Source organism: Lissotriton helveticus, chromosome 12, assembly GCF_964261635.1.
Source record: "Lissotriton helveticus chromosome 12, aLisHel1.1, whole genome shotgun sequence".
Taxonomy (NCBI): domain Eukaryota; kingdom Metazoa; phylum Chordata; class Amphibia; order Caudata; family Salamandridae; genus Lissotriton; species Lissotriton helveticus.
Genome location: NC_136073.1, coordinates 677,524,097 through 677,551,716, shown reverse-complemented (window position 1 = coordinate 677,551,716; position 27,620 = coordinate 677,524,097). Strand labels below are relative to the sequence as shown.

General features: G+C 47.4%; 1 protein-coding gene and 1 long non-coding RNA gene across 4 annotated transcripts in view; one reads left to right on the top strand and one right to left on the bottom strand.

Annotated features, from left to right (window-relative positions):
* Positions 1 to 27,620, bottom strand: part of LOC144798450 (uncharacterized) — a 1,486,395-nt gene that overhangs the window by 1,287,578 nt on the left and 171,197 nt on the right. The window lies entirely within an intron of this gene.
* Positions 1 to 27,620, top strand: part of C12H16orf86 (chromosome 12 C16orf86 homolog) — a 257,140-nt gene that overhangs the window by 158,137 nt on the left and 71,383 nt on the right. For both annotated transcript variants that reach the window (XM_078669328.1, XM_078669327.1), the window contains exon 3: positions 24,001 to 24,215. In XM_078669328.1, coding sequence (XP_078525454.1) covers positions 24,001 to 24,215 — 215 coding nt within the window. The remainder of the gene's footprint in view (positions 1 to 24,000; positions 24,216 to 27,620) is intronic.

Below are 27,620 nucleotides of genomic sequence, written 5' to 3'. Positions count from 1 at the left end.
CTTTGACGTGTAGAAGCACAGTTGAATACAAGTTGTGAACTCCGGTGGCCGCAGTGTTTATACAAGGTAAGCACAGCAGCCTAGATATACAATGCCTCCATTGGAATGCATTAGAAATAAGTCGGCGTATTTACAATCCCGTTGTGCCACTTTTGTGTCAGTAACGCAGTAGGCACTTCCATACAGACACCACTTGAACGCGGGACTATAACAGAAGTGAAATGTACTAGGCACACTGCATACGTAAAATCGTACTGTTACCTTCACTTGTAATGCTTCACCTTATTTAGTCACATCTACATAACTTTAAACTCTTTTTTTCTTTTTTGTTTTGCAGAATACCTACCCAACGTCTTTTGGAGTCCACATCACAATTTGTTTATAATACTGTTTTATTAAAGTTATTTTTCTAGTTGTTTATTACATTATCTTTAAGTTGTGTTTACAGTTATTGTTATTTTAATAAAAGTTAATAAAAAAACTATATACTTGTATTTTTGTGGGGAGGGGGGACGGTCTACAACAAAAATAATATTTATAATTTGAAGTACTATAGTAAGATGTTTGACAGTAGGGTTAAAAAGTACTGGCTGTACAATAACTTATATTTTCTCTGGATGGACTACAACATAGAAAGGAATTCAAAGTAAAACAATGTGTACCACATTTACAAACCTCTTGCAACATTTTCGCGTGCAAACCTACCCCCCTACAAAATTAATTATATGGGCCTCAATGACGCCCCTCAAACCACGAAAACGACCACCCCCGGAGATTTCTATATAGTGTGAGGGAGGCTGCGTGGCCCACCGCCTGATGCCCTGGACTCCGTCACACCCAGACCCGGTTCCTGCAGTGTCCTGGGGGGAAACAGCCATTACAACGCGGTCATAAGCACACGTGACCGTCACCACAAATTCATTATCACACATATGGCTTTACCACGCATGCTTTTACAACTACTATACATTTACCACGCATAATAAAGCCATAAACATCCTAATGGCTTTGTGGTGACGGACACGCGTTGTAATAGCTGTGGCTTACGTGCTTCAAATTAGTTTTTCGGGTATGCGTGTGACTAAGTCTGATAACATCGGAGGCCAAGGACAAACACCGTGGTGTCTGTGGCAGGAAATCTCATGGATCACAGAGAAGATAGGCGCAGGGTAAAATGAAAGTAGCAGGTATAATAAAAATAATGGAAGAAAACTACTAAAATGGTGGTGGACGGAGAATGTAATCAACGTTTGGTGCCTCGGCAATACGTTTCAAATAAATATAGATAGAATATGATTATTAATGTATTACAAAAGTATAGCAGTGGATGATACACACGACCTGGGTAAAGAAAGCGGCAAATTTAATACCTGAAATGCGGACAGCTTTGCTTGGCGAACTTGAAGATAAAAAAAGAAACATGGGCTTGGAAACGAGGCTGCGCATGCGTAGAGAGTACAACTGGTACACAAAACAAACCGGAAAGTTTTACATACTATCATAGAAATTTAGCTCTTTTTTAAACCAGTAAAGTTAGTTCTCAAAAAGAACTGTTTTTCTTTTGCCGCAATGCCCCCACAATCCCAGACGGCTCCCCGCGTCCATACTTCAAAATAAAACCCCAGGGGATGTCTTTCCCCGAGTCTCGGAGTGCCTTACTAGCCCCCCCATTATGGAAAAAAATGCCCCAGGGATTTAGCCCCCCTGGGGGCTAATTAAGAATAAAACTGTCTTCTAGTTTTTTTTCCTTTTCCACCACGTACGCGTACCCCACGATTTTTTTATTTAAAAAAACAATACAAATTTAGGCCTAAAGATCCATGTGGTACCCCCTGAGCAGCATGCAGCTCGTGCTTGTAATTGTATGGCTTTGCGTACGCGTGCGGTACTTCGTCTCTAGATATCGCTATGATTTTACTTTGAATTTTCTCAGGAACTACTGAACGGATTTACACCATTTAACAAAAAGCACAATCTGCGAACTGAACTCTACCTCTCTGCCAAATTTGGTGTAATTCCATTCAGCCGTTCGGGCTGTAGCCCTGGCTAAAGGTCCCTATGGAAATTTGGATGGGGAAAACACGTTTTGGGACCTTCCTTTTTTCTCGGCCCCCACTTGACAAATGACCCCCAACCTTTCAGGGAAGGAGCGGAGCTGAGCAGGCCATTTTCTTGGAGAAATCTGCAAAGATTTGTGCACCAGCGCTAAAGTTATTGCAAATGTAATGTTGTGGATTTCCTATGGAAAGTAGGTCCTAACTATACCTACCTACTGGTGAATGCCAGTAGGTAATGTATTTAGCAGCCAAACACGATATGTTGTGGCATAATCACATTAATACATCCAAATATACTACTCATACATGTTATGTAAAGGATCCAAAAATGCATCGTCTTTGGTGACCTTCCACACTTGAGTGCATTCTGCACTTAAGTATAACTTAACTATGCTGTTGATGGTAGAGAAAATTGACCCTATTAATGTGTAGATTTGTCATGCAAATCTACAATTCCATTTCCGAATGTAGATTTCCAACTAAGTATAGATAGACTTAACTGTCTCCACCCCTGAAACCGGTGGCGAAAAAAATCTAAGACTGAATTTACAAGTGTAAAGTTACTACTGGTAACTCAATGTAGATGGAGATCACCACCACCGGGGTGAGATCTCCCGATGGTAAAGTACATGGAAAAGTAGTGCAGTTTATTGGAAAGCGTTGCTGGTCAGCCAGCATAGAGGCAGCTCCCGCCGATCCCTACATAATCTTGCTTCACAAGGGAAGCCAGGATGTTTTCTCACACCTAGATAAGCGATGTGAAGGAGATACGTGGTGAAGTGACCATTGAATAACTGTGCTGGATAGAGCTGGGACGCTGCACTGTACCGTGGTTGGAGGGTGGGCCGTGGCATGGGCCCTGAGCGAGAACAGGCCTTTAATCCGAGCCACTGTGTGCCTAGTGTGCCTTCCTGGACATGGCCAGAAAGAGTAAGGTTGCAGATTTCTTACTGTGCCCCCCCCCTCCCCTTTGGAGTTGGACCCAGAAGAAAACAAAGTATTGGGATAGTAGCCGGTGCGGTTTTAGGCCTGGATGCCACTTCCCTCTTGTAGAAGAGGTCTGATTTGTGGGACCTGGGGCGATGGAGCCACATGGATGGCTAAGTAGGGTCTGAGGTGCCGGACAATATTGAGACGTTGAGGCAAGGGGCCCCATGGTCAATGTGAGGAGGGTGCCTTGAGAATTAGAGGAACTGGTGAGATTTAACACAGATCATGGAACAACACTTGGTGGGAAGAAGTTACCTGTGGCATCTTGGGCAACCCACATGAAGCATACCATGACTACTGGATTTATGGACCTCTTTCACTTTGACTGCTGCAGCTTAATGCTACCCACCCCTGCAACATGTTCAGTTACCCTACATGATCCTTAGTGTTGAGAGGCATACCCTGACTACAACAGAGAGTATAGACACATTGGATCAAGCAGTCCTTTGTACCACGTGCAGGCGTCGACTCTATTAGCACAACTCCGCCATACACGACACCAGACTTTGTTAGACTGAATCGCATTGTAGTGAAGGTCAAACCCATCCTGAGTCCACAGAAGGTCCCGATTGACAAAACACAAAATCCTGCATGGGCGAGCACTAGGGTCCAAAACAGAAACTGTGCTGAGCTCGGTTCCGGCGGCATACAGCAGGCAATCAAGTGGTCCTGTCAAATACTAGAGACAATGATTGGCAAAGTCAGATCAAATGTCATCCTTCTGCTGCACGACCTGCAGAATTATATATGTAGGGTCACATGACCATGGAATTGGAATGTGAGGTCCACCTACTGAAATCCTCTGCCAAGAGGCTTGTGGCAAGAGCGAAAGATGCAGAGGGCAGAGCTTCCGGCTACAATGTGGGATTTCCAGAAGGAGTGGAAGGAACTAAATCAGAGGGCATCTTAGATGTGTGATTCTAGTCCTGGATCCCCGTGGTTAACTCTCCTCTTCTTCATCGTGGAGAATGCCTCCAACTTGGGTTCCTCTGCTGCCATTTATTATTAGATTCATGAATTTAAGCGATAATGTTCGTCTTTGGGGAACACAGAAACATAGTCCTATAATGTATGAAGCCAGCAAGATCCTTTTGTATCTGGATTACACTAAACATGTTCAGCGACAACGGAGGTCCTTCAAGGGAGTGAAACAAAAGCAGAGGGCCATGCATCTGGATTATCGCCTCCTCTACCCCGCCACGTTCAAAGTGGTATGGCAGTCTGAATCCTATTTCTTTGTTACTCCTGCAGCTGCTTGAGACTGGGCAGCAGAAAGAAAGGATATGAAGGGAACTCACCAGAACGGACACAACAAAACAGGAGATGCTGAGAGGGCTAGAACGGAGGCAGGCGTGAGGAATAGGAGCCATTGAAATTGTAGCAGAATTGATGTCAACAAAAGCAGGGCGACGAAAGACATTGGCTCGAGAGGAATCTTCACGTTCGCCGATGGACTTGACCTGATCATGGTGTTCACAGTTGTGAGGGCAGAAGAGGAGATAGTGAAAACTGGGACCTTGGTGAGACCTGACATCTAGCGAGCATGGAGTCAGCACTGCAGATCTGGTGCTACGAGACTGCTAATACAAGCTGACTTCTTCTCGCATCTGTCGCTGGCACTATAGTGGTGAGAAAAACTAAAATGTGAGAAGCAGAAGACTCACATTTCGAGTCACGTGGGGCAGAGGAAGATATGTTGTGTGTTTCTAGGGATCCCATCTTAATTCTTATATGCTAGTGTTGACGCTGTTTTTGTGTTATATGTCAGTTCATGTGGATGGGGTACACTGGGGCACTGATCTTTAGAATGAGACAACCACATTGGCTCTCTGGGTCCATGCCTTACAGAGTAGAGGCTTCATATTCTAGAAGTGTGTGGGGAATATATGGGGTTGTGTTTTGGATCTTTCTTCTTCATCTTCAGCATGCTTCATAATCTCACATTGCATCACAGATGCTTACACAAAACATGTCCATTCCACATAAACAGGTGTCATGGCTAACAGAATAAGAGGTGTCCGAGCCCGATGCACTGCACATTGTTACAAGGAACAACAGTGACCTTTTAAATAAGATTAAATGAGGGACGTGCCTAAAACGATATAACTGCCTGATAACGTATTCTGCAGGAAACTCATTTGTTGGGGACTAAGTGCCCCTTTGTAACCCGACAGGGCTTCTCTACCATTTCTGCATGTGGGATTCGTAAGGGGTTTTTGTAGGGTCGCTATATTTCTGAACACTTCCCTCCTATTCATACAAACTCACATTTTCAGGGACCTGGTGGGGCGGTGGTAGATTGTGGGAATGGCCCTTGTTCCTTGGGTGAGTATATGCCTACTCCCTGAAAAGCACTTTGAGCTTATGGTATGACTCCCAGCTGGGAAACTGGTAAAGAGGAGCAACTTTAAAGAAGTCCTCAACACACATGGACAGAACAAGACAATCACATAATTACAAAGATTGAATACCACTGGCCAAATTAGTAGAATGCCATGGCGCTGAACGGCCCTTGACCCTGCCTACACCTGTACAGCAGGAAGAACACTTACTTTTCTGGGGCTAATAGAGCATTCTTGAGATTCTACTTTTTCCACACGCTTGAAGCTATTTCAGTTGACACCCTGCAGGTACACATCCTGGCCTGTGGCTTCTCAGACCACTCACCATTAGAACGTGTACTAGGTAGCCAACAGAAAATACATAAGGGGAGCTAGTGTCTTATCGCTTGGTGGATGATTGACCCTGTTTTTTTAAATAATATTACGCAAGAAATAGATATGTATTCCACACTAAATAAAGACTATATTGGCTCCTGGGCTACTCCCTGGGTAGGCTTCAAAGCCTTCATAAGCGACAGAATTATCAGCAACATAACAAGACAGGACCGGCAACAAAAAGAAGAGGTGGCCGCATTGGAGACAACTTTGCTAGAACTAGAAGCTGAGTTTATCACCTCTCAAAACACAGAAATACTTGGAAATACTGAACATCACAAGACCAAACAGAAGCAGATTCAATTGAACGAAGCAAGGGCTGCCTGGATTGCATCCCAGAGTAGACTGTAGATATGGGGTAATAAGGACAGCAAGCTGTTACATTAGCTTTGATAACTGAAAGCCGCCCCAATGCAAGTTGGCCAAATCCAACACCCAGAGTGCCAGCTGGTAACGGGCAAACACTCAATTACACAAATATTCACAGAATATTATCAGAGGCAGTACGCTAGTGATGAAGCCCCATACACAGCCAAACTAGAGGAATTCCAGTGAGATCTGTGTTACATTCTGTGTCATACTTTTTCTATGTTTATTAACATCTGGGTAAGTGACATCATGATGCTCCTGAGCTGCTGTCCATGCGCCATGTTGATATTCTAATAACATTCTGCATTCTGGAAGGTGGTTGGGAGAAGGCAGCCAGTTGCATCTGGATCTTGAAGCAGTCTGGCTATGAATGCTGTGCTGGATAATAAACACCAACTTAATTTATTTGATTCCTGGAATTGATTTCAACAATCTGCCCTGAAACTTTTATAATGTTTTGAGAGGGCACTTCTGGAAGGGCAAATAAGAGAGGAACAATTCACCATGGTGCTGAAATGCTGCAGGGGTGTGGGGCAAGATAGCGAGACTTAATGGCCTCCTTGCAGAGTTCTTTAAATACTTTATTCACTCACGATGCCAGCGCTCGTGATGATGTTGGCAGACTCCATGAGAGCTGCGATGCTTCCCCTCGACCTACAAACTGCAGGTATAGTGGTGACTGATAAACCCTGCCGACTGCAGATTCCTTGCTCATAATGCCCAATTTCAGTGATCAACGCCATGGCCAAGATTATCTCCGAGGTATAGGCTACCCGACTACTTAAGGTTATTGGTTTGCTGGTACACCCATTTCAGAATGGTTTTATGTGATCCCCATGGCAGAACATCTGTTTCGTAAATGACGACCTAGCCCTCTCGTATTGCCTGATGGGCCACTCGGCAATACTAATGGTTGATCTCGAAAAGTTGTTTGATTTGGTAGAGTGGGACTACGTATTTTGGATGTTCAAACAGCTTAAATTTGGACCTATGTTTCTGGGTTATGTAAGTCTTCTTTACATCAATCTAAGGGTGAGAGTTCGCATAGGTGCAGTGATGTTGTGGAACTTCCCGGTGGGCAGGGGGGACTACTTAGGGATCATGTCCCCTCTTATCACTGCTCTTCACCAGTGCAATAGAGCCTCTGGCAGAATGGATCAGAATTGATACTCTCCTAAAGGGGTTTAAATGGGCACCAGGAGTAGTGGGAGGTGTCTCTTTATATGCAGACACTTCTGATGTTCCTCCAGCAGCCACAGAAATCCGACCTTCAAGCCTTACAAATGCTCCAAATCTTTGGGAAATACACAAGTATATGACCAAACCTAGCACAAAATGATGGTTTACGCAGTGAACCTAGAGAGAATAAATCTCCAGTGGGTGGCTGGCCTAACAATAGCTACTGAATAGTTCCAGTACCTTGAGGTCTACATAGTTAGACAGAAATCACCCTTTGGGAGTGCTGTGTCGCCTCACAGCTACTAAGATGGCAGAATGACCTAGCCTTTTAGGCGACCCTCCTGCTCTCCTAGGTAGAGGGGACAACCATCTTCAAGATGGCCTCACAGACACAGCTGCTGTAGCAGCTGCAAAATTATCTACACAGAATACCACGTGCCTTCTTCAGCCACCTCAGTGCAATGATCTGCCCCTTTTTGTGGGCAGGATTGGCTCTGCATACGCCTGTGACCAAGTGCTATGAATAAACTTATGACAATGGGATAGGTGTCATAGATTTTGCACTGTACTATTTGATTATTGTGAATGACTGGTTCGAGGACCTACATAATAATGCTTTTTCAACAGAGAAAAGCATAATTAGGGAAATCCACCTGATGCATATTATTTATTGTACATCTCTCCTGCCACTGGCCACAGTCACTAATTGGACTATGGCATGGGACTCTAATAAGCATACAGTGGCATATCCAACTTGCAAACATCACTTTGGGAAAGAACCATACTGGGAGATGTCAGTACTTTAACAGGATTCCAAGCAAGGGACGCTATTGGGGGGGGGGCGCTAGAGGGCGCACACGCAGAATGGCCGCACTGCAGTGAGGCTCCTGCAGCCTGGATAATATATCCTTAATTTATCCTTATTAACTGGCAAGTGAGAGTGCTGTAAACTTGGCACGACATGCACTAATATATTCCCCGGCCTCGGTGAAAGTTTGAAGGCCATCCATTGCAGAGGCGAGCGCTAGTGAGGTCTGGAAGCTGCAACCGAGCCCTGGCTGAAGTTGGGCGAAGCGAGGGAGGCGGCGCACCGCAGCTATGAGAGGCCACGGCTCACCACGAGGGGTACAGGCTGCATCAGACCCGGCCACAGAGCCAAGAGCAGCTCCGTGATCCGTTACGGCGCAACTTACAACGCCACACTAAACTGCATTTGAAGGCTGAGACAGCAACAACCTTCCGGCAGCGTGAATAAGTGTGGGCCCTCCTCACCTTTTGCGTAGCGGAATTGGAGCGGACGCGAAGGGCCTTGAACTTCCCATCGACGCCGGCCCTGCTTGCAAGTGCTTCTCGCCGTGTTCCCCAGACCAGGAGCATCGAAGGTGGAAAGAAGGTACGCGGGAGGCGGATAAGAACCCAGCATTTCAACTCGGGCATGAATCTGCCGTGATCGGACTCGGGAGAGCACCGAAGAGCCCCACCCCCCGCACTGCGCGATGGACGGGCGAGGTGAAGGAGGAGAGGGCGGAGGCGCTCAAAATGGCGGGCGGCACTGCGCTGTGGACTCCGCTGACTGCAGCCGCCGCTGGGAGGTAGGATTGCGTCCTGCGCTACCCCGGCTGGTGGAGACTCTCGCCGCAGCAGCTGGCATAATTTCCTCTACCTTCACTTCGGTGGAGACCCCCACCGAGGGAATCCTCCCAGCGCCTGCCTGACTCTAAGATGGCGGCCGGAGGCGACTTTTGGATGGCGATCGCCGCTTCCACTGGCTCGCCCCAACTTCTCCCCGGCCTCCTGCTAATCCGGCCCTCTCTTGGACTTTTGGCCTGCCTCCCGACCTGCTGCCAGTTTGGGGCCACTGCCAGTGCCGGAATGCCCTGGGGCCCTGCAACACGGGCCGGATCTCCAGACCACTCACCCTCCCCCCCCCCCACAGGGCACCAGTGTTCTGAATGGACTCCACACTGCTTGCGGGTGAATCCACACACAACCCACCGGCAGCCGTGCAGCGCCCCATGGCCAACGCGTGACCGTACCAACAGCGTCAACATGGCCTTCACAACCTGGCGCACTCTCTCCCCCACCGAGACGGCTGACTGCAAGCTCTCCAAGATGGTGTCGCGCCTGCGGCTGGCCTCCAGCTTCATCTCCCACCTTCACTCCTGGACTTCTTGACTTTTTGCTTTGTCCTGACCATCACTTTGCTGCTGTTTTCGGACAGTTTCGATGGACTCTAGCCCTCCTCCCATTCCCTCGTCCATCAACCCTTTTCCCCGTGGATGATCCTCAAATGTTCCCTCCCTTTTCCGCTTCCCCTTCTCTCCATACCCTTGCATCCCTCCCACCCTCCCTTTGTTCTGTGACTGCATCCACACTTATGGAACTCTGCTCTTTGACTTATTGTAATAACTCTAATCAATGGTATTTGCTTTAGACCTTGCACCATATACCTTGCCTATGTGACTCTTTAGTATATCCAGTCTTATCCCCTCCCTATGTATATAGAGATAACTCTAATCACTAGTGTATGCAGTAGACCTTTGTACTCTCTACCATTCCTATGTGTCCATTAGAGTATATCCGGTCTTATCCCTTCCCTATGTATATAGAGATAACTCTAATCACTAGGACATGCAGTAGTCCGCTTTGCTCTCTTCCATTCCTATGTGACTTTTAGAGTATATCCAGTCTTACCCCTTCCCTATGTATATAGAGATAACTCTAATCACTAGTTTATGCAGGAGTCCGCTGTGCTCTCTACCATTCCTCTGTGACTCTTAGAGTATATCCATGTGTATCCCCTCCCTAAGTAGATAGAGATATCTCTAGTATATGCCTAGAGTTTATCCATTTGTATCTCCTCCTTGTGTGACTATCTCTTGTACATTTGCAATTTTTTCTGTTTGTACCTTTTTTTGTAACGCATGTAATCCTAAGTCCGTATGTTTTCAACTGGTTCTTATGTAAGTCAAAAATTTGCAAATCTGTTTTTCCGAATGTAACCATCAGTCCTTATGGTTGAAACTGGGTCCTATGTAAAGCGCTCTGACACCTTCGGGTAAAGTTTGCGCTATATAAAATCGCATAAATAAATAAATAAATAAAATTGACCGGTGCATGCTGAGGCGACTGGGGCCACGGAACCACGACCCCCCCTCACGGCTGTGCAGGGACCATTACGAACTCTGCTTGAAAAGACCTGGGAGGCGTCCCCTTAGCACCCTCTAACCGCAGATATACGCCTGGGGACAGTGGAGGCTGCGCATCACCCCCTTTTGCACCTGATTGGAGGGGCATACTGTGATCTATCTAGCTGACTGATGATGGCGGACGCCACTGTGGTGTGAGGCTTTGAGCGATCTGCAAACTGAGCACATTACGCCTCAGGCACCCTCCGACTGTGCCCACGCACACCAACTCAACGGCATCTGGAACCTGAACGGCGCCGAAGGCGCACGCAGTGATATCTGTGCTTTGGAGGGCCGCACCAGTTTTCCGCGGTGGGAAGGCAGTTAGACCAGCGATAAGAAGGGCTACTAACCTACGTATTATTGGTTGGTCACGGACAGCGGCGACGCCATGGGTAAACAAGATGCCCGCCAACCAAAGCTCAGCTTTGACACCACAGGGAAAAGAGGCCCGAAACCAACGACGAGTGCTGGGGGATCGACCAGTGCGGAAACGGCAGGGGACAATCCAGTGACACCTGACATGGACATGCAGCAGATATTATTGGAAATACGTCAGGGGTTTGCCACAGTTGTGGATAAAGTAGACCGTATGTCTTCTAGGATGGATGCCATTGCCCACAAGCTTGACCACCACGATGAGAGAATCACAGAGGCAGAACGACGAATCTCTGACAATGATGATGTCACAGCATCCCACACGACACAGTTGGCGTGAATGAACAACCTCCTACGCGTGATCGCAGCTAAAAATGAGGACTTCGAAGCCCGCTGCTGGCGCAATAAAATCCGCGTAACGGACATTCCAGAATCCACAAACACTGGGCGCATGGAGGAATATATAGAAAAACTTCTGCTTACTGCGATTGGTACAGAGGCATTCTCCTCGCAGTTTATAGTTGAGAGAGCCCACCGATCCCTTGGACCCCGCCCCAAGCCTGGAGCCCACCGCGGCCTATTATTGCACGCCTGTTGAACTATCGAGATCGTGACGTAGCCCTGAAAGCAGCGCGCACCCGAAAGAACCTACCATACGACGGAGTCTCCTTCTCAATATATCCGGACTTCACGCCGATGGTACAGGAAGAACAGCGCAAGTTTATTGACGTGAAAAAGAAACTACGCGCAGCCCAAATTGATTATGCCCTGTTGTACCCTGCACGGCTGCGAGTAACACACCAAGGACGACAGCGAGTATTCACCAATCCACAGCAGGCGGAAGACTATCTGCGCGCTATAAAAAGATCATCACAGACTTCCGAGGGTGGAAACCCTGCACAGCAAAACGATGCCCAGGAAATGGACGAGGAGGCCTGATACCCAAAATTGGAAGCTTATAGGCCGCAGACCGCTTCATGAACTCTGCTGGACGAAGCCCTTCGCATGGGGCAGCTCCCGAGGCCAAGGACACTAGGGGCTAGATGTAGGTAAATTAGATTTGCCGAATCATAAATACCGAGTTTTACTGATTCGGTATTCATGAATCGGTAAATCTAATTATTCAGTAAAAAATACCAAATCGGTAGGATTCGGTATTTACCGATTCGGTAATTACCGAATCGGTATTTGTCATTGATTCCTATGAGCCTTAAAGCCCATAGGAATCAATGGCGAATTACCGAATCGGTAAAATTACTGAATTGCCAAGGGGGACAGGGTGTCACTTTGACACCCTGTTGCGCCCTTGTTTCTGGCTTGTGTGCCATGTGACACACATACATGCCCTTAGGGCATGTATGTGTGCCACATGGTACAGGTGTACATGCACAGATGTGCATGTACACTGGAATTCGTTATTTACCATGCAATAGTATTACATGGTAAATAACGAATCGGTAATGGCCTGTGGCACTGTTTGAAGTGCCACCTACATCTGTATTTACCGATTCGGTAAATTTACTGATTCGGTATTTTACAGAATCGGTAAATTTACCGAATCGGTAAATATACCGATTCTGTAAATATAAGGCCCCCTACATGTCAAAAACCAAATACTGGTCGGTAACGGCCGAAATCGGCCGTTACTGGCCGGTATTTGCCGTCCTACATCTGGCCCCAGATGACTGAACCACTCAAGTGGTATGCAACTTTGCCGGTGGTAATGTATTTTAGGCCCGCTTCCCCGTCTCAGACGGAGCCCAAGGGTCACCCAGGTAGTAGGGCTTGAGGTGCGGGAGGTGACAGTGAAGCTCCCTCTGGCTGTACCCCTGCGGGAGTTCCCCCATTTTCGTTTGTGTTTTTGGGAGTTCATGGGATTGTTCCGAAAGGTTGAGGGGGGGGGGGGGTTGTACTGGCAAGTTGGGGATGCTTCAGTGGGTGGGGGGAGGGACTTGGGGGCGGATGAATGGGGACACTAATTTTGTGGTACGCTTTGTCAGGAACTTTTTGTTTATCAGTAACTCTAGTATGGATGTTGACTCACTCAAATCACGAGAAGCATTGGGAAAGGGAGGGGAGGGAGGTTGTTATGAGGTACACTGTTCCGTATGCACATGTATGTGTTGGTCAGAGAACGTTCGCTGAAATGCAGGTGGGGGGCCCGGCGAGGTACGCTTCATGTTACAAGACTCTAAATCTGCTATTTTGGCGACTGGGAGGGGCTGTTCTAAGGAGCCTAACTCACATACAATTTAGCAGCAGCACTCGGTCTCCGCAATGGGCTTGACTGAGCTAAACATTATCACCTGGAATGTGCGAGGGCTAGGGGACCCACGTAAGAAACGCCAAGTACTGGTGTATCTAGACAGGCATAACATACACGTGGCCTGCCTACAGGAAACTCACTCTAAACCAAACATCGACAATGCATTTGCTGGGCGATGGGCAGAACACAGGGTATTTGCCTCGTACTCTTCCTATTCTAGAGGTACGGCGATAGTAGTAAAAAGAGGTGCACAGTTTAAGGTAGCAGGAAGCAAAAGTGACCCATCTGGTAGATATTGCATAACATGGGGACGAATGGGACACATCTCACTAACCTTTGTCAGCTGCTACGGCCCCAATGTTGATGACCCTCGCTTCTTTACAGACTTATGGGCCGCAATCTTAGTCACAAGCCCAGATCGCATCATCTGGGGAGGAGACTTTAACGTGACATACGATCTAGCGATGGATAGATCACATACTGCCCCACATCACTACACCAAGGCACACACCGAGCTGCGAGCGATATTGCAAGAATACGAGCTGGTAGACACCTGGAGACATCTGCATCCTGACGTACAGGAAGGTACACACACCACTGCGCAAGCCGCGTCATGGGCATGATTGAATTACATATTTATGTCAAGAGAACTATGTCCAATGATCATCAAAGTGCAGCACTTAGCCAGAACCTACTCAGATCACGCCCCAGTGAAACTAACCCTAGGTGCAGATTACCTAGGTCCCCAAAAAACCCCCTGGAGATTGCAACCCACAATGCTACTTGATACATGTTTCCAGGAGGAGCTCCGGGAAGAAGTGTTAGATTTTTTCCAGTGCAACAAAGGGTCCGTAGACATTGTCAAGGTGATTTGGGAAGCTTTTAAAGTAATGCTGAGAGGGATCTGCATATCGAAGGGCGCGCGATGAAGCGATTAGAGAATCGAAATTCAAAGGCCCATACTGGTCGGCACGTACATATGGGGAGGGGGAACGCCCTGGCAAAGCGCTATCAGCAACGATAAAAATGATGAGGCCGGTGAACGTAGTGCTTGAAATAGAGGGGGAGGATGGGAGACTATATCAGGATACGACGCATATCATGAATGCCTTCACTGCTCACTACGCTAAATTATACACCTCCACTAGAACAGCCAAACTAGACCTCAATGAATATCTGACAGACGTGTCGTTGGCATGGTTGAGTGACACACAACAGTGTTTCCTAAGCACCCCATTCGAGTTAGACGAGGTGAGAGATGCTATAATGCATATGCAATCGGGCAAGGCCACCGGATCGGACGGCATCCCCATAGAATTCTATAAATCATATATTGATTTCATGGCCTCCGTGCTGCGCGAGGTTTATGAAGACACCCTTGAAATGGGCCACCTACCCCCTTCTATGAGAATGGCCGTTATAACATCGCTTCTAAAGCCAGGGAAAGTGCCGCAGCAATGCGATTCCTACAGGCCTTTGTTGCTGCTTAACACCGATGTCAAAATCCTAGCTAAACTTATAGCCACGCGTCTCAATCTCCTCATGGAGAACCTAATATTGCCGGACCAATCAGGCTGCCTGGCCGTGCAACGTCGCATAATTTGAGGACTTTTTTTTCAGTTCTGAATACTGTTTCTGAAGAGTTACCCATGGCGGCCATATTCCTCGATGCTACAAAAGCATTTGACTCCCTGGAATGGGATTATGTGTTTGCAGTCATGGAACGCATGGGATTCCCCCTATCTTTCTTGCCTGGATCAGGCTATTGTATTGTACCCGCGGCTAAGGTGGCTATTAACGGGAAATTGTCGCAGGATATACCCATAACGAGAGGCACTAGACAGGGGTGCCCACTGTCACCCCTACTTTTTGCAATCGCAGTGGAGCCATTAGCGGCCAAACTGAGGCAGCGTCATAATGACAAGGCTCTGCAGTGCAATTTACGACAAATTCTAGTCTCAATGTACGCGGACGACATCACACTGTATGCCCGAGACCCCCAGCAGAACATGAACACCATCCTTAAGGAATTCATAACATTCAGTAGACTCTCTGGAGTTCAAATAAATTGGAGCAAATCTTGCTGTTTTCCCCTTACAACGGTGACAGCTAAGTTCCCTATGGATTACCCTATACCCTGGAGTACCGATGAGTTTAAATACCTGGGGATTCGTATAACCAAGGACAGAGAAGAACTGATGAGAGCCAATTATGGGACAACTATGGTCCACATCTCGGACACGGTTACGCGCTGGATCGCTTTGCCTCTTTCTATGGCGGGTAGAGCCTCACTGATAAAAATGGTATTATTACCAAAGCTGCTATACCTTTTTTATTTTTTTTTATTTTATTTGAGATGGATTAGAATACAAAAAAAACAAGAAATACATTCATACATACTGTTAGAGTGTCAGCTGGATAAAAGAGAAAGATACAAAATACACGAGAGTTTAAAAACAAATCATATATACATAATACAAAACACTATCTACAAGTGCTTTACAAAGGCATGAATTCAACAATTTCATCCTCTTGTTTCCCTCCACTTACTAAGGGGTGCCCAAATTTTGATGCCATATTCTTTCTTCTTTTGTCCCTTAAAATCATATAAACATTCCTCGATATTGTGAATCCCAAGCAATCTAGTCAACCAGATCTGGAATGAAGGGGCTACTGGATCTTTCCAGGCCACCGCTATTAAAATTCTTAACACTGCCACACAGAGAAAGACAAATGCTTCCGCTTCATGTGAAATTTTAAGATTTTCATCCCTGCCAATTAACACCATCGTTGGGGATAGAAAGATTTGGCCCTCTAGCAACCCCGATAAAAATTTCTCCATTTCAGTTAAGACAGATTTCAAATTTGGACAAGAATAAAACATATGGATTAGATCTGCTGGGCCTTGGTCACATCTTGGGCATCTATCTGTATCCCTTTTACCCCATTGAAACAGCTTCGCACGGGTGTAATATAAATTAAAGATCATTTTATAATGTTGTGCTTTTAAGTTGGTTGCTCTTAATATTTTCTTATTCAATGCCAATGCATAGTCCACATCTACATTTGGATCCCCAATTCTAAGGGCCCAGGCATTTTCCACTTGCACAACATCATCTTCCAGGCCCTGTAACAGATGACCATACCCTATTTTAATCTTCCTACCCCCATTCCTTATAAACTGAACAATCGGATTCATCTCCTGAATAGAAATCCTAGGTCTTATAGATTTCACTGATCGTTCTAACTGGTTGTACAACAACCAGTGGTTCGTTGATATACCGTATCTTTGTTGCAGGATCTCAAACCCAAACAGATCTTCCTTACTCATAACATCCCCCAAATACTGAATACCCAACCTTTTCCAAAGGGCACTATTCCTATTCTGTCCAAGGTGTCTAAATGGGCTTGAGTCCCAAAGGTCTAAAGTTCCATTAATCTTAGGGATCTTAAGAAATTTCAACATTAGGTTCCATACACGCCATACACCTAACATCACTTTACTTTTACTCCTCTTGTAGAATTGCACATTCACTTCCCGAGTTAAAATCCCCTTGGCTCTTTCACCTATTACTAATTCATAGATTGTGGGGATTCTGGAAAAACCAGGCAACCATACGGAGGTATTAGAACATAATAGCTGTTTCATATGCAGCAATAAACATACCCAATGGTACAGTCTGAGATTAGGAGCTGCTAGCCCTCCTCTCTCTAAAGGTAATGACATTTTAGCTAGCGATCTTCTTACTTTACCATATTGCCAGAGAAACTGTGAGAAAACTGATTCCATTTTTTTCATCAGGGCTTCATCAATTAATAAGGGAATAGCACGGAATAAATACAACAGTTTCGGAAACATTGTCATTTTAAGAACATTAAATCGTCCAATCAAAGACAGATGTAAAACATCAATTCTCCTCAAATCTTTCTCCATTGCCGCTAGTACTGGCGAATAATTTTCCTGAGTTATTTTACCCACGTCAGCATTAATTTTAACTCCCAGATAGATTGCAGCATCGACATATCTTTGATCTCTTTTCTGAATAGACTTTGTGCAAATTATTATAGTTTTCTCAGTATTAAGTTTATACCCTGAATATATCCCAAACTGCTGAGCCAAATTATTTAGTTCCTGTATTGCTATATCCGGCTTATTTGTAACAATTGCCAAATCGTCCGCATACGCTAATATCTTAGTAGTATGACCATAAGATATAACAGGGGATAGCCAATTATGGGACGACTATGGTCCACATCTCGGACACGGTTACGCGCTGGATCGCTTTGCCTCTTTCTATGGCGGGTAGAGCCTCACTGATAAAAATGGTATTATTACCAAAGCTGCTATACCTATTCCTTAACATCCCTTTTTATCCTGGAAGATACTTTTTTCAAAGATTAAAGTCAGAATTGATTCGACTAGTTTGGGGTGGCAAAAACCTGAGACTGAAATGGGAGGTACTGGCGCGACCATATGCGCAGGGAGGGTTTGGAGTTCCCGACTTCGAGCTCTACTATTATAGTGCTCAAGCACACTATGCATTTTTTTGGGTACACCAGCCCTGGTATATGCCTCAATTGGCGGCAGAGCATTGGCTAGCGCACCCAGTCCCCATAGAGGGCACACTGTATATCCCACTACCGGGCAGAGATAGGTCATTGTCCACGGTGATGAGCACAAACAACGCTTGGTCTCACATATGTGGCATGTTAGGTACGACCTTGCTGTACTCGCCTGTGCTACCACTGGTCTACCATCCTGCCATTCCTCTGCTACAGGAGGCGGCTTTTCAAGACTGTTGGAGCGCACCAAGATCAAGACGTGGGGGGACCTTTATCATGAAGGTGCGTTTAAATCTCGGGAGCAAATGTTCATGGGTATACCGCACTCTCTGTAAGATATCTTTTTATATATTCGGCTGCGACAAGGCCTTAGAGCACTCACAGCAGACTTTCCCAATTAACCTCCTATTTTTACGCCACTGCACAGGATCTTGCTAGGCGGGACAGCCAAGAAATTAGTGTCGATTATCTATAAAGCCGTCCAAGGGTTGCAGGAATTTGACCCCCCAAGGGCTAGGGCGAACTGGAGCCAGGAACTGGGGATCGAATTGACGGACAGGCAATGGAACTTTTGCACACAGCAAACAGAGCGCATTTCAGCGAGCAGCAGGCTTAGAATTATCCACTATAAGTATCTTCACCGGCTGTACTTTACCCCTGTGCGCATGCATCGGCACCACCTGAGAGACTCGGACACTTGCGATAGATGCCATGCTCCAGGAGCTGATTTTCTACATTTTGCATGGGCTTGTGAGGAGGTTCAGAACTACTGGGTGCATGTTTTTGCGGCATTATCAGACATGATTAATGAAGAGATTGCCCCCTCCCCGGTTCTAGCACTACTGGGATGCGTGGAGCCAATCCAGGCGGTGCACCGTAAATATATTGCACTTGCGCTCCTCCTGGCTAAACGACGTGTGGCGTGTAGATGGGGTAGAGGGAGGGCGCCTAAATTTAAGGACTGGTTAAATGATCTTGTTTATTGTCAGGAACAACTGACGACATATGCCGAGTTGGTACCACCTACCTCGAGACCTACAGATATCTGGGCGCTCCTGACATGCTACTTACTTACGCGCACAGACACAGACACCCCGTAGACACTTGCTGCTTGAACACTCAGAGGTCACAGTACAGAGTCCTACTTGCTTTTTGAGACTAGATAGGGGGGGGTCATCATAGATATGTTGGGATCTATGGGGAAAAACTAATTGGCAGTCTAATGCCTACCACACACGGGTGGCACACACACTGCGGAATATGTCCTCACTAGCTGTTTCAGCGCTCCATTTTGGTTCACTAACTGCACTGTCCCCATGGATTGGTAATGTATGCTGTAACAGTACATTGCGAGGTTAACGATGTGATATATGCCCATGTACTGCCCAAGAAGAGTGTATTGTGGGCGGGCCATGGAGGGTGCCTCTCTAACATGACGGGGTATGGATGCGTGCCTGTGGCGTCCTCTAATTACTGCACACGATAATGACTGCTATTCCTTATGTCTCAATCCACTGTGTGATTGTTCATATATTGAATTGTTTTGTGCCTCATATGACAAAAATCAATAAACAAAGTTTTTTTTTTAAAAAGGACGCTATTGGTACCTCTAAATTGGGGGACGTAATGAATGGAAGTACTATATGCTCCGATGACCACCTTCAAACTATGTATGGCACGAATCGGCACAAATTTGATAAATACTTACAATTGAGACAGAGCCTTACTTCCTTGTGTCAAAGACTTGACTGATCTCCCTAACTTGAACCCTTACGGAAGACCACAAGATAGCTAAGATGTACCGTTCACTCGTGACCCATATCCTGACACATTTAAAACCCTCTGAAAGACCTGGGAGAGAGATATTGGCCTGATGAAGAATGGATATCAGCTAGGATGGCCCCAGTGAATTTGCCAACCAATATCGGATGATTCAACTAAAGTTCCTAGACAGAACATATGTCACACATTTTTTTGAACATTTGGGAAAATCAACTCACCTCAATGAATGAGGTGTGAGGATCCCACTGGGAAACTTGCACACACAGTAATATGATGCTCTAAGGTGAGACTCTTCTGGGAGCGGAGGAATACTCTAACCAAAGGTAAGCCCGTCTGCGCCCGTCCGCGACCGGACCGCGACCAGCGCCAGGACCCCTGGACCTCGACGATCCCGACCGACCCGCAGGACGTACTCCGCCGCCACCCTCAACGCACTCAACACCGGCCGACGCCCAGAGTGCCACCAAGCCACTCCACGACGCACCCACGGACCTTTCAGCTGCCACGCCTGCAAGTTCGCCTGCATCCGGACCTGCCTCACACCAGCACCCGCCAAATCGAACACCAGCAGCACACACCTCAAGTGCATCCTGCTCAACACCCGTTCCGTCCACAGACACGCCGTAGAACTCTGGAACCTCCTAGACGCCACAGCCCCTAACGTTGCCTTCCTCACGGAGACCTGGATGAACGCCTCTTCAGCTCCCGACATCGCCATCGCCATCCCAGAAGGCTACAAGATCGTCCGCAGGGACCGCAACGCCAACCAGATGGGAGGAGGCATCGCCATCATCCACAGGAACACCATCCGTCTCACGACCAGCACCGACAACACCCTGACCAGCGCCGAACACCTGCATTTCCAGATCCACACCAACCCGAACACCACCCTCAGAGGCACCCTGATCTACCGACCCCCCGGACCACGCACACATTTCAGCGAGGACATCGCCGACTTCGTCAGCCCGCATGCCCTCCCCTCCGCTGACTACATCCTCCTGGGAGACCTCAACTTCCATCTGGAAAACAACAACGACCGCAACTCCAGCACCCTGCTCGACAACCTCGCCAACCTGGGACTCAAGCAACTGGTGTCCACCCCCACCCACCGCGCCGGACACACACTCGACGCAGTCTTCTCCTCCAGCAAAGACGTCAGCTTCAGCCACGCCACTGAGCTTCAATGGACGGACCACAGCTGCGTCCACTTCACCTTCAAGAGAACGACGACCCACCACCACCAGCAACAGACCGCCCGCAGAAGCTGGAACAAGATCACAGCAGACCAGCTCGCCACGTCCCTGAGCCAGCACCCTCCTGCCAGCTCAGCAGACCCCAGCCAGGCCGCCGACAACCTCACGAAGTGGATCAGCATCTGCGCGGACGAGCTCGCCCCTCTGAGGACCCCGCCTAGCAGACCCGGCAGCAAGAAGGCCCCATGGTTCACCGACGAACTCAAGAGCTCCAAGAAGAACTGCCGAGCCCTCGAGAAAGTCTGGAAAAGGGAACCGACACCGGACAACAGGACCTCCTTCAAACTCGCCACCCGGAAACACCACCAGCTGATCCGCGCCGCCAAGAAAACAGCATTCAAGGACCGGCTGGACAACAACGCACACAACTGCAAGGAACTCTTCAACATCGTGAAAGAGCTTTCCAACCCCAGCGCAGGAAACAACGACATCACCCCATCGCAAGACCTCTGCAACTCCCTCGCTTCATACTTCCACAACAAGATCACGGACATACACAACAGCTTCAACAACCAACCAACGCACACCATGACCGAACAACCACCCCCCACCACCACCCTCCACGCCTGGACCCCGATCAGCACCGAAGACACCATCCGCACGATGAACTCCATCCACTCCGGATCACCAACCGACCCCTGCCCTCACCACGTCTTCAACCAGGCCGACGCAGTCATCGCACCCCACCTGCGAGACATCATCAACACATCCTTCGACACCGCCACCTTCCCGGAGAGCTGGAAGCACGCCGAACTCAGCGCTCTACTCAAGAAACCAACAGCGGACCCCACCGACCTCAAGAACTACCGCCCCATCTCGCTCCTCCCGTTTCCAGCCAAAGTCATTGAGAAGAACGTCAACAAGCAGATGGCCGCCTTCCTCGAGACGAACGGATCCCTCGACCCCTCACAGTCCGGCTTCCGAGCCAATCACAGCACCGAGACCGCCCTCATCGCCGCCACCGATGACATCCGAGCCCTGATGGACAATGGAGAAACAGCGGCCCTCATCCTCCTTGACCTCTCCGCGGCCTTCGACACGGTCTGCCACCGCACCCTAGTGCAGCGCCTCGACAACGCCGGAGTCCAGGGGAAGGCACTGGAATGGATCATCTCCTTCCTCGACGGAAGAACACAGAGAGTCCGCCTACCACCGTACAAGTCAGAGGCCACCAAAGTCATCTGCGGCGTCCCCCAAGGATCCTCTCTGAGCCCTACCCTCTTCAACGTCTACATGAGCCCCCTCGCGGCCATCGTACGCAAACACAACCTCAGCATTATCTCCTACGCCGACGACACCCAGCTGATCCTCTCCCTGACCAACAACCCCGCCGCCGCCAGAGCCAACCTGCACGAAGGGATGAAAGAGGTAGCCGAGTGGATGACGACCAGCCGCCTGAAACTAAACTCGGACAAGACGGAGGTCCTCATCCTGGGCTCCTCGCCCTCCGCCTGGGACGACTCCTGGTGGCCCCCCGCCCTGGGTACCGCACCCAAACCGACGGACCACGCACGCAACCTGGGCTTCATCCTGGACTCCTCCCTCTCCATGACCAGGCAAGTCAACAACGTCTCCTCGGCGTGCTTCAACATCCTGCGCATGCTACGGAAGATCTTCTGGTGGATCCCCACCGAGACCAGGAAGACCGTCACCCAGGCCCTCGTCACCAGCCGGCTGGACTACGGCAACGCCCTCTACGCCGGGACCACCGCCAAACTCCAGAAGAGACTCCAGCGGATCCAGAACGCCTCAGCCAGACTCATCCTCGACCTCCCACGAACCAGCCACATCTCCGGACATCTGAGAGACCTTCACTGGCTCCCCGTCAACAAAAGAATCACGTTCCGCCTCCTCACCCACGCACACAAAGCCCTACACAACCAAGGCCCGAGCTACCTCAACAGCCGAATCAACTTCCACGCTCCCAAACGCCACCTCCGATCAGCCAACCTCGCCCTCGCCGCTGTCCCCCGCATCCGAAGAGCGACATCAGGAGGAAGGTCCTTCTCCTACCTGGCCGCCAAGACCTGGAACTCCCTCCCTCCCGACCTGCGCCTGACCCAAGACCACCTCTCCTTCAGGAAGAAGCTGAAGACCTGGCTATTCGAGCAGTAGCGGCACCCCCCCCCCCCCCCCCCCCCAGCGCCTTGAGACCCTTCGGGTAGGTAGCGCGCTCTATAAGTGTCATTGATTGATTGATTGATTAACAGAGATTACTAACTGGCAGATCGAGGATGACCTGAAATTGCTACTCTTGTACATTTCACTCGATCTTGACACAAAGAAATATAAATTAGCGTTCATACATCTTGGTCTGGTAATTGCAACATGTAATATTGGACAATTAAGCCACAACCCTGCCCCACCTACTTTTGAAATCTGGGCATAAGCAATGGACCACTGTATGACACTGGAAGTACCTATCTATCGTTTGAGTGGATGCCCGTAGAAACTTGAGAAAATCTGGGGTGATAACATTTGTTAATATTTTTTTTAGGCAGTCGCTATACGTGCTGGAACAAACCAAAAACTCAAACACAAATTATTTACCTATTAGTAGCTACTGCTTTTCAATAAATTACAAAAAACTGGAAAGATGCCTCCAAGCTTTCATATTTAGCTTGGTGGTATTCCGTTTGCCATAACCACAGACTTGACACACATTTTGTATTTCCTACTTCCCTGAAGCCCAAGAGACTACTTTTATGGTCTCCTGTTACAGAGTTTTTGGATGATAGTGCTAAAAGATCCTTCGCTCCAGTACCATGTATTCAAGAAGTTGCTCAACCCCCTTGAATTCTTGGTTTTTGTCATTTCTCTCATTATACTCGATATATTGTAACCTTATCTTCATTGTACAATTATTACGCTCTATACAGGTTTTGTTTTCCTTTCACCTTGTGCCATTGCCTTGAACCTTCACCTTTTATATGATTATTTGCTTTTCTACCATTAGTATTATGCTTTGTATTGTTCATCTTTGATGCTCTATTATTTGAATATGTTGTTGTATCCTTTGTGACATACTTTTAATAAACTTACCCTTTGAAACTTAAAACAAAAAGAAGAATGGACTGTAGGGTATTGCAAGAACAATGAATGAGGATGTGGCTGGGTGAGGCCGCTGTCGTGATTTATGCTGTGCTCCTTTTCTTACGTTTGTTGATGCCTTGTCTTTAATGGGAGAAAGTTGATGATAATACATATTGCTCAGTACATATCGCATCACTCACTCATGTTTGGTAATATGACCATTAGGGCTGATGCCGAAGTGCACATGTTTCAGCACTTAGAATTCAAGAAGGCCCTGGTTAAGCCAGAAGAGAGTGACATCTTTAAAGCAGAAGCACCAGCCAACATCACCAAGCATCCCAAAAAGTCCAAGAAGCGCAAGAAGGAGAGTGCAGTGGAAATACTTGTGCCACCGTTGACAAGTGCCCCATCTCAGCTTTCAGAGCAGAAGGGCCCAGAAAGTGAGTACAGAGCTACCAGTAATATTGAGATCATCAGTGTGAGACGGCAAAGCAGTACACAACTGTCTCAAGCTACAGGAATGCTTAGTTTCCATAACCTCTTCATTTCCTGGTCTATTCCAGTCCTACTTGATGGAAGTAGGCTGGCTTAGCAAGACAGACACCTTGTTTATAATTGGTCCCGAGTCTGTCACCACCTCTCCTGTCCACTTGGGATCATCCCGGTCTTGTAAATGGCTTTAAAGGAGATCCAAGTCATTGTATGTTTTTTTCATTATCTTTTGCGACAAGTGCTGGACCCTTGCTGGGCTAGGAATGCGTTGCTTTGTTGTAGTTTCATTTGCATTAATGAGACATGGTATAGATGGCCTTGTTGTTGGCCTAGCCTGGCTTTAGCTGCTCCTTGTGCACCTGTGGGGCTTGTTTCCAGGATAGCAGGACACAAAGTAGTTGGGGAAGCTGCCAAAACATCTTTCTCCTCTCCATTTACTGTTGTATACCCGTGCCTTGTTCCTTGTACAGGAAAGCAAGTCGAGGGTGTGTGGGTTCTGGAGAATTCACAGTTCAGTGTCTGGCGGGGTTTGAAAGATTATGACATTGGTAGCTTTCTTGCAAAGACAAGAACCACCCTGCCTACTGGAGTACTGTATAAAGGAGCCTAGGCTTCCCTGCAGAGACAGGAACAGTATGCTGCCCTGTTCTGTGTGTTTATTCAGATCTATATGTCTGGGGCATGATGATGATGATGTGGTAAGTGTTCTATGTGTTATTTCTTACGTTCCATGTATAGTTTCACAAGTGATCTTTTGGACTCTTCTCTCAGAGGGCTGAGTGCACTGGTGAGTACCTGGTGGAGTACCTGGTGAGGTATTACTGAAATACCTGTAACCTACACTAAGAGTAAATTGATTCAACTCACACCTATATTGAAGCTGCTGCTTCCCATCATCTCTAATGATCCACATTAATTATTTTTGTTGACACAGAAAGCCAAGATCCAGACCGAGGACTGTCTATCTGGTCTTACTTTAATTCTAAATTCTTATGGCTGCCTGTTGGACTTGACACAGAAGAGGGCTGGAGGTCTGATCTTACTATAGGTTTTAACATAGGACCATCTGACGCCGGGATAATGGTCCTCCCAAGTCCCTAAGTGCTTTTTTTTCCTCTATCTTCCAAACTCTTCCTTCACCTTATGATATAGGAGAGTGAACTGGTACCCTCCTCCCGGACATTACCTCATCTCTCCGTTGGGGAGTTCCCCACTCAGTCATTATAGGCATTTTCCCAAGAGCAATGGACATGAAATTAGAACCTATAGGATGTAATACCTACATAAGTAAGTACCCTGCTAATTTCTTTAAAAAATGCATCAGAAAGCCTCAAACACAGACTCCTCAAAGATCACCCTGAAACTCTCATCTCGGACTCATACTTCTACTCTAACAAGGGAATGATTACTAGTGACCTGATCTTCAACACAAAGAGCCGTGCACAATGGAGGAATGTCCTTTACTCCATGCTGCGGATCACCAACTCCAGGAAAACACTTCATGGTCTTAGATTATCTGTAGGTTCCTCGCCTTGCTGCAGGACAGACGCTACCATATCTCTATATAACAATGAGATCATTCTCATTCAATCTTCAAATGACAATTTAGTAATATTGGACAAAATCTTTCCTATCAAAAAGGTTATGAACAATAAAAACTCAAACCCCACCCAATATCACCCTAGTTTCCTTGACATCGCTCCTGCACCCCTAGCAATGCCCATCCGTACCCCAGTCTCACCCAGCCCATTCCCCATCGCTAGGTCTTGCTCCCCCACCTTTTCACCCGCCACTCCTACCTTAGATTCTGCACCTCCTGCATGTTCGAACCTCACCCTTCGAGTCACTGTACCAGACCACATGCACTCCTCTAACCCTCTTTAACTGCAAGCAGAGAATCCCTCACTCCAGGACCTATTTCCACCCTGAAGACCTTACCCACAGCTCCCAAACTCACCCTCACGGGCCCTTCTTGTACTTCCACATCGGCCCACTGTGTCAACCGTCGTCTATTTCGGAATCCATATCCCCTTATAGGACTAATCGCATGCCTCACCGGTCTCTCGCGCAGCAAACAATCCCTCTCACCCTTCCCATCTACCTCTGCCCCCACAACGACATTCCCTCAGCGAGACCTTCCTGACCTACAATCCCTCCATAGCACCATTCTTTACTGCCCCTCTCAACCTGGCCTCATCCCTCAAACCATGACCTACCGTCTCCACACCTCTCTGGAATCGCACCTTGACGAGATTTCACTTAACTTGACTCATCTCAAGGATGAACTACAGAGACTTACAACCATCACCACTGAGTTGTTACTCAATCAAAGGCCCAACAGATCCCTGATGAGTCGAATTGGTTCCCAAATCGGCACGCGGCCTATCACATCCATCATTCTCCTCATCTTAGTTGGAAAACTATACCCGCCCTTATCGCCCCCTCTCACCCAGGAGTCTGACCGAGCGTTTGACAGTGACCTCCACACCCTCCTCCTCACTTACATTCCCATTAAAGATACCAACAAGGTTTGTCTGGGCCAAATCCAAACCATCCAGGCTAATCCTTACAGAGAATCTAGTTACAACCCCAGAGTGGGTAAATAATGGCAGTCTCAAGCGTATTAACCTGACACGATCTGCCACCGTCAACACCAATACCCACCCGAAATGCATGCTCCTTAATTGCAGATCGGCTGCCCTGCATGCGCCTGATTTTTAGGACCTTATCATCACACAGAAGTTTGATCTTGTTAACCTTAGAGAAACATGGCTCAATGATTCTTCAGCCCCTATTCTAGATCTACTAGTTTCCCCTTGTCACGGCATCATTAGACTAGACAGAACCAACAAACCCGGTGGGGGAGTATTTTGCATCTAGCCTAACACCCTCTCAGTAAAACAGTCTGAAGCTACTACTCTCCCCCTCTTGCAAATATATGTACATCAGTATTGCTAGCAATGAATGGCTCATTTGAAAACTGCACGCCATCTACCGCCCTTTTGGAGAAAATCTACCTTTCATTAAACACGTCATGGAAGTAATCTCAACCAATGCTGATCATCAAGTTACCCAGATCTTCCATGGGGACTTCAACCTTCACTGGAATGACTTGAAGAACCATGCAGTTAACAGCTTCAAATCCTTTCTAACGGACCTTGAGTTGACCCAAATTTGCAACCGCCCTACCCACAACAAGGGTGAGACCTTAGAGTTAATAATTATTGCAAAAACAGACATCAAACTGGAATCTATTGTACCCTGCAACTGAACAGACCACCACCCTATCACCTTCCCAATCAATGTGGTTGTGATCTCTAAAAGAGCTCAAATAAATAAGCCTAAACAATAGA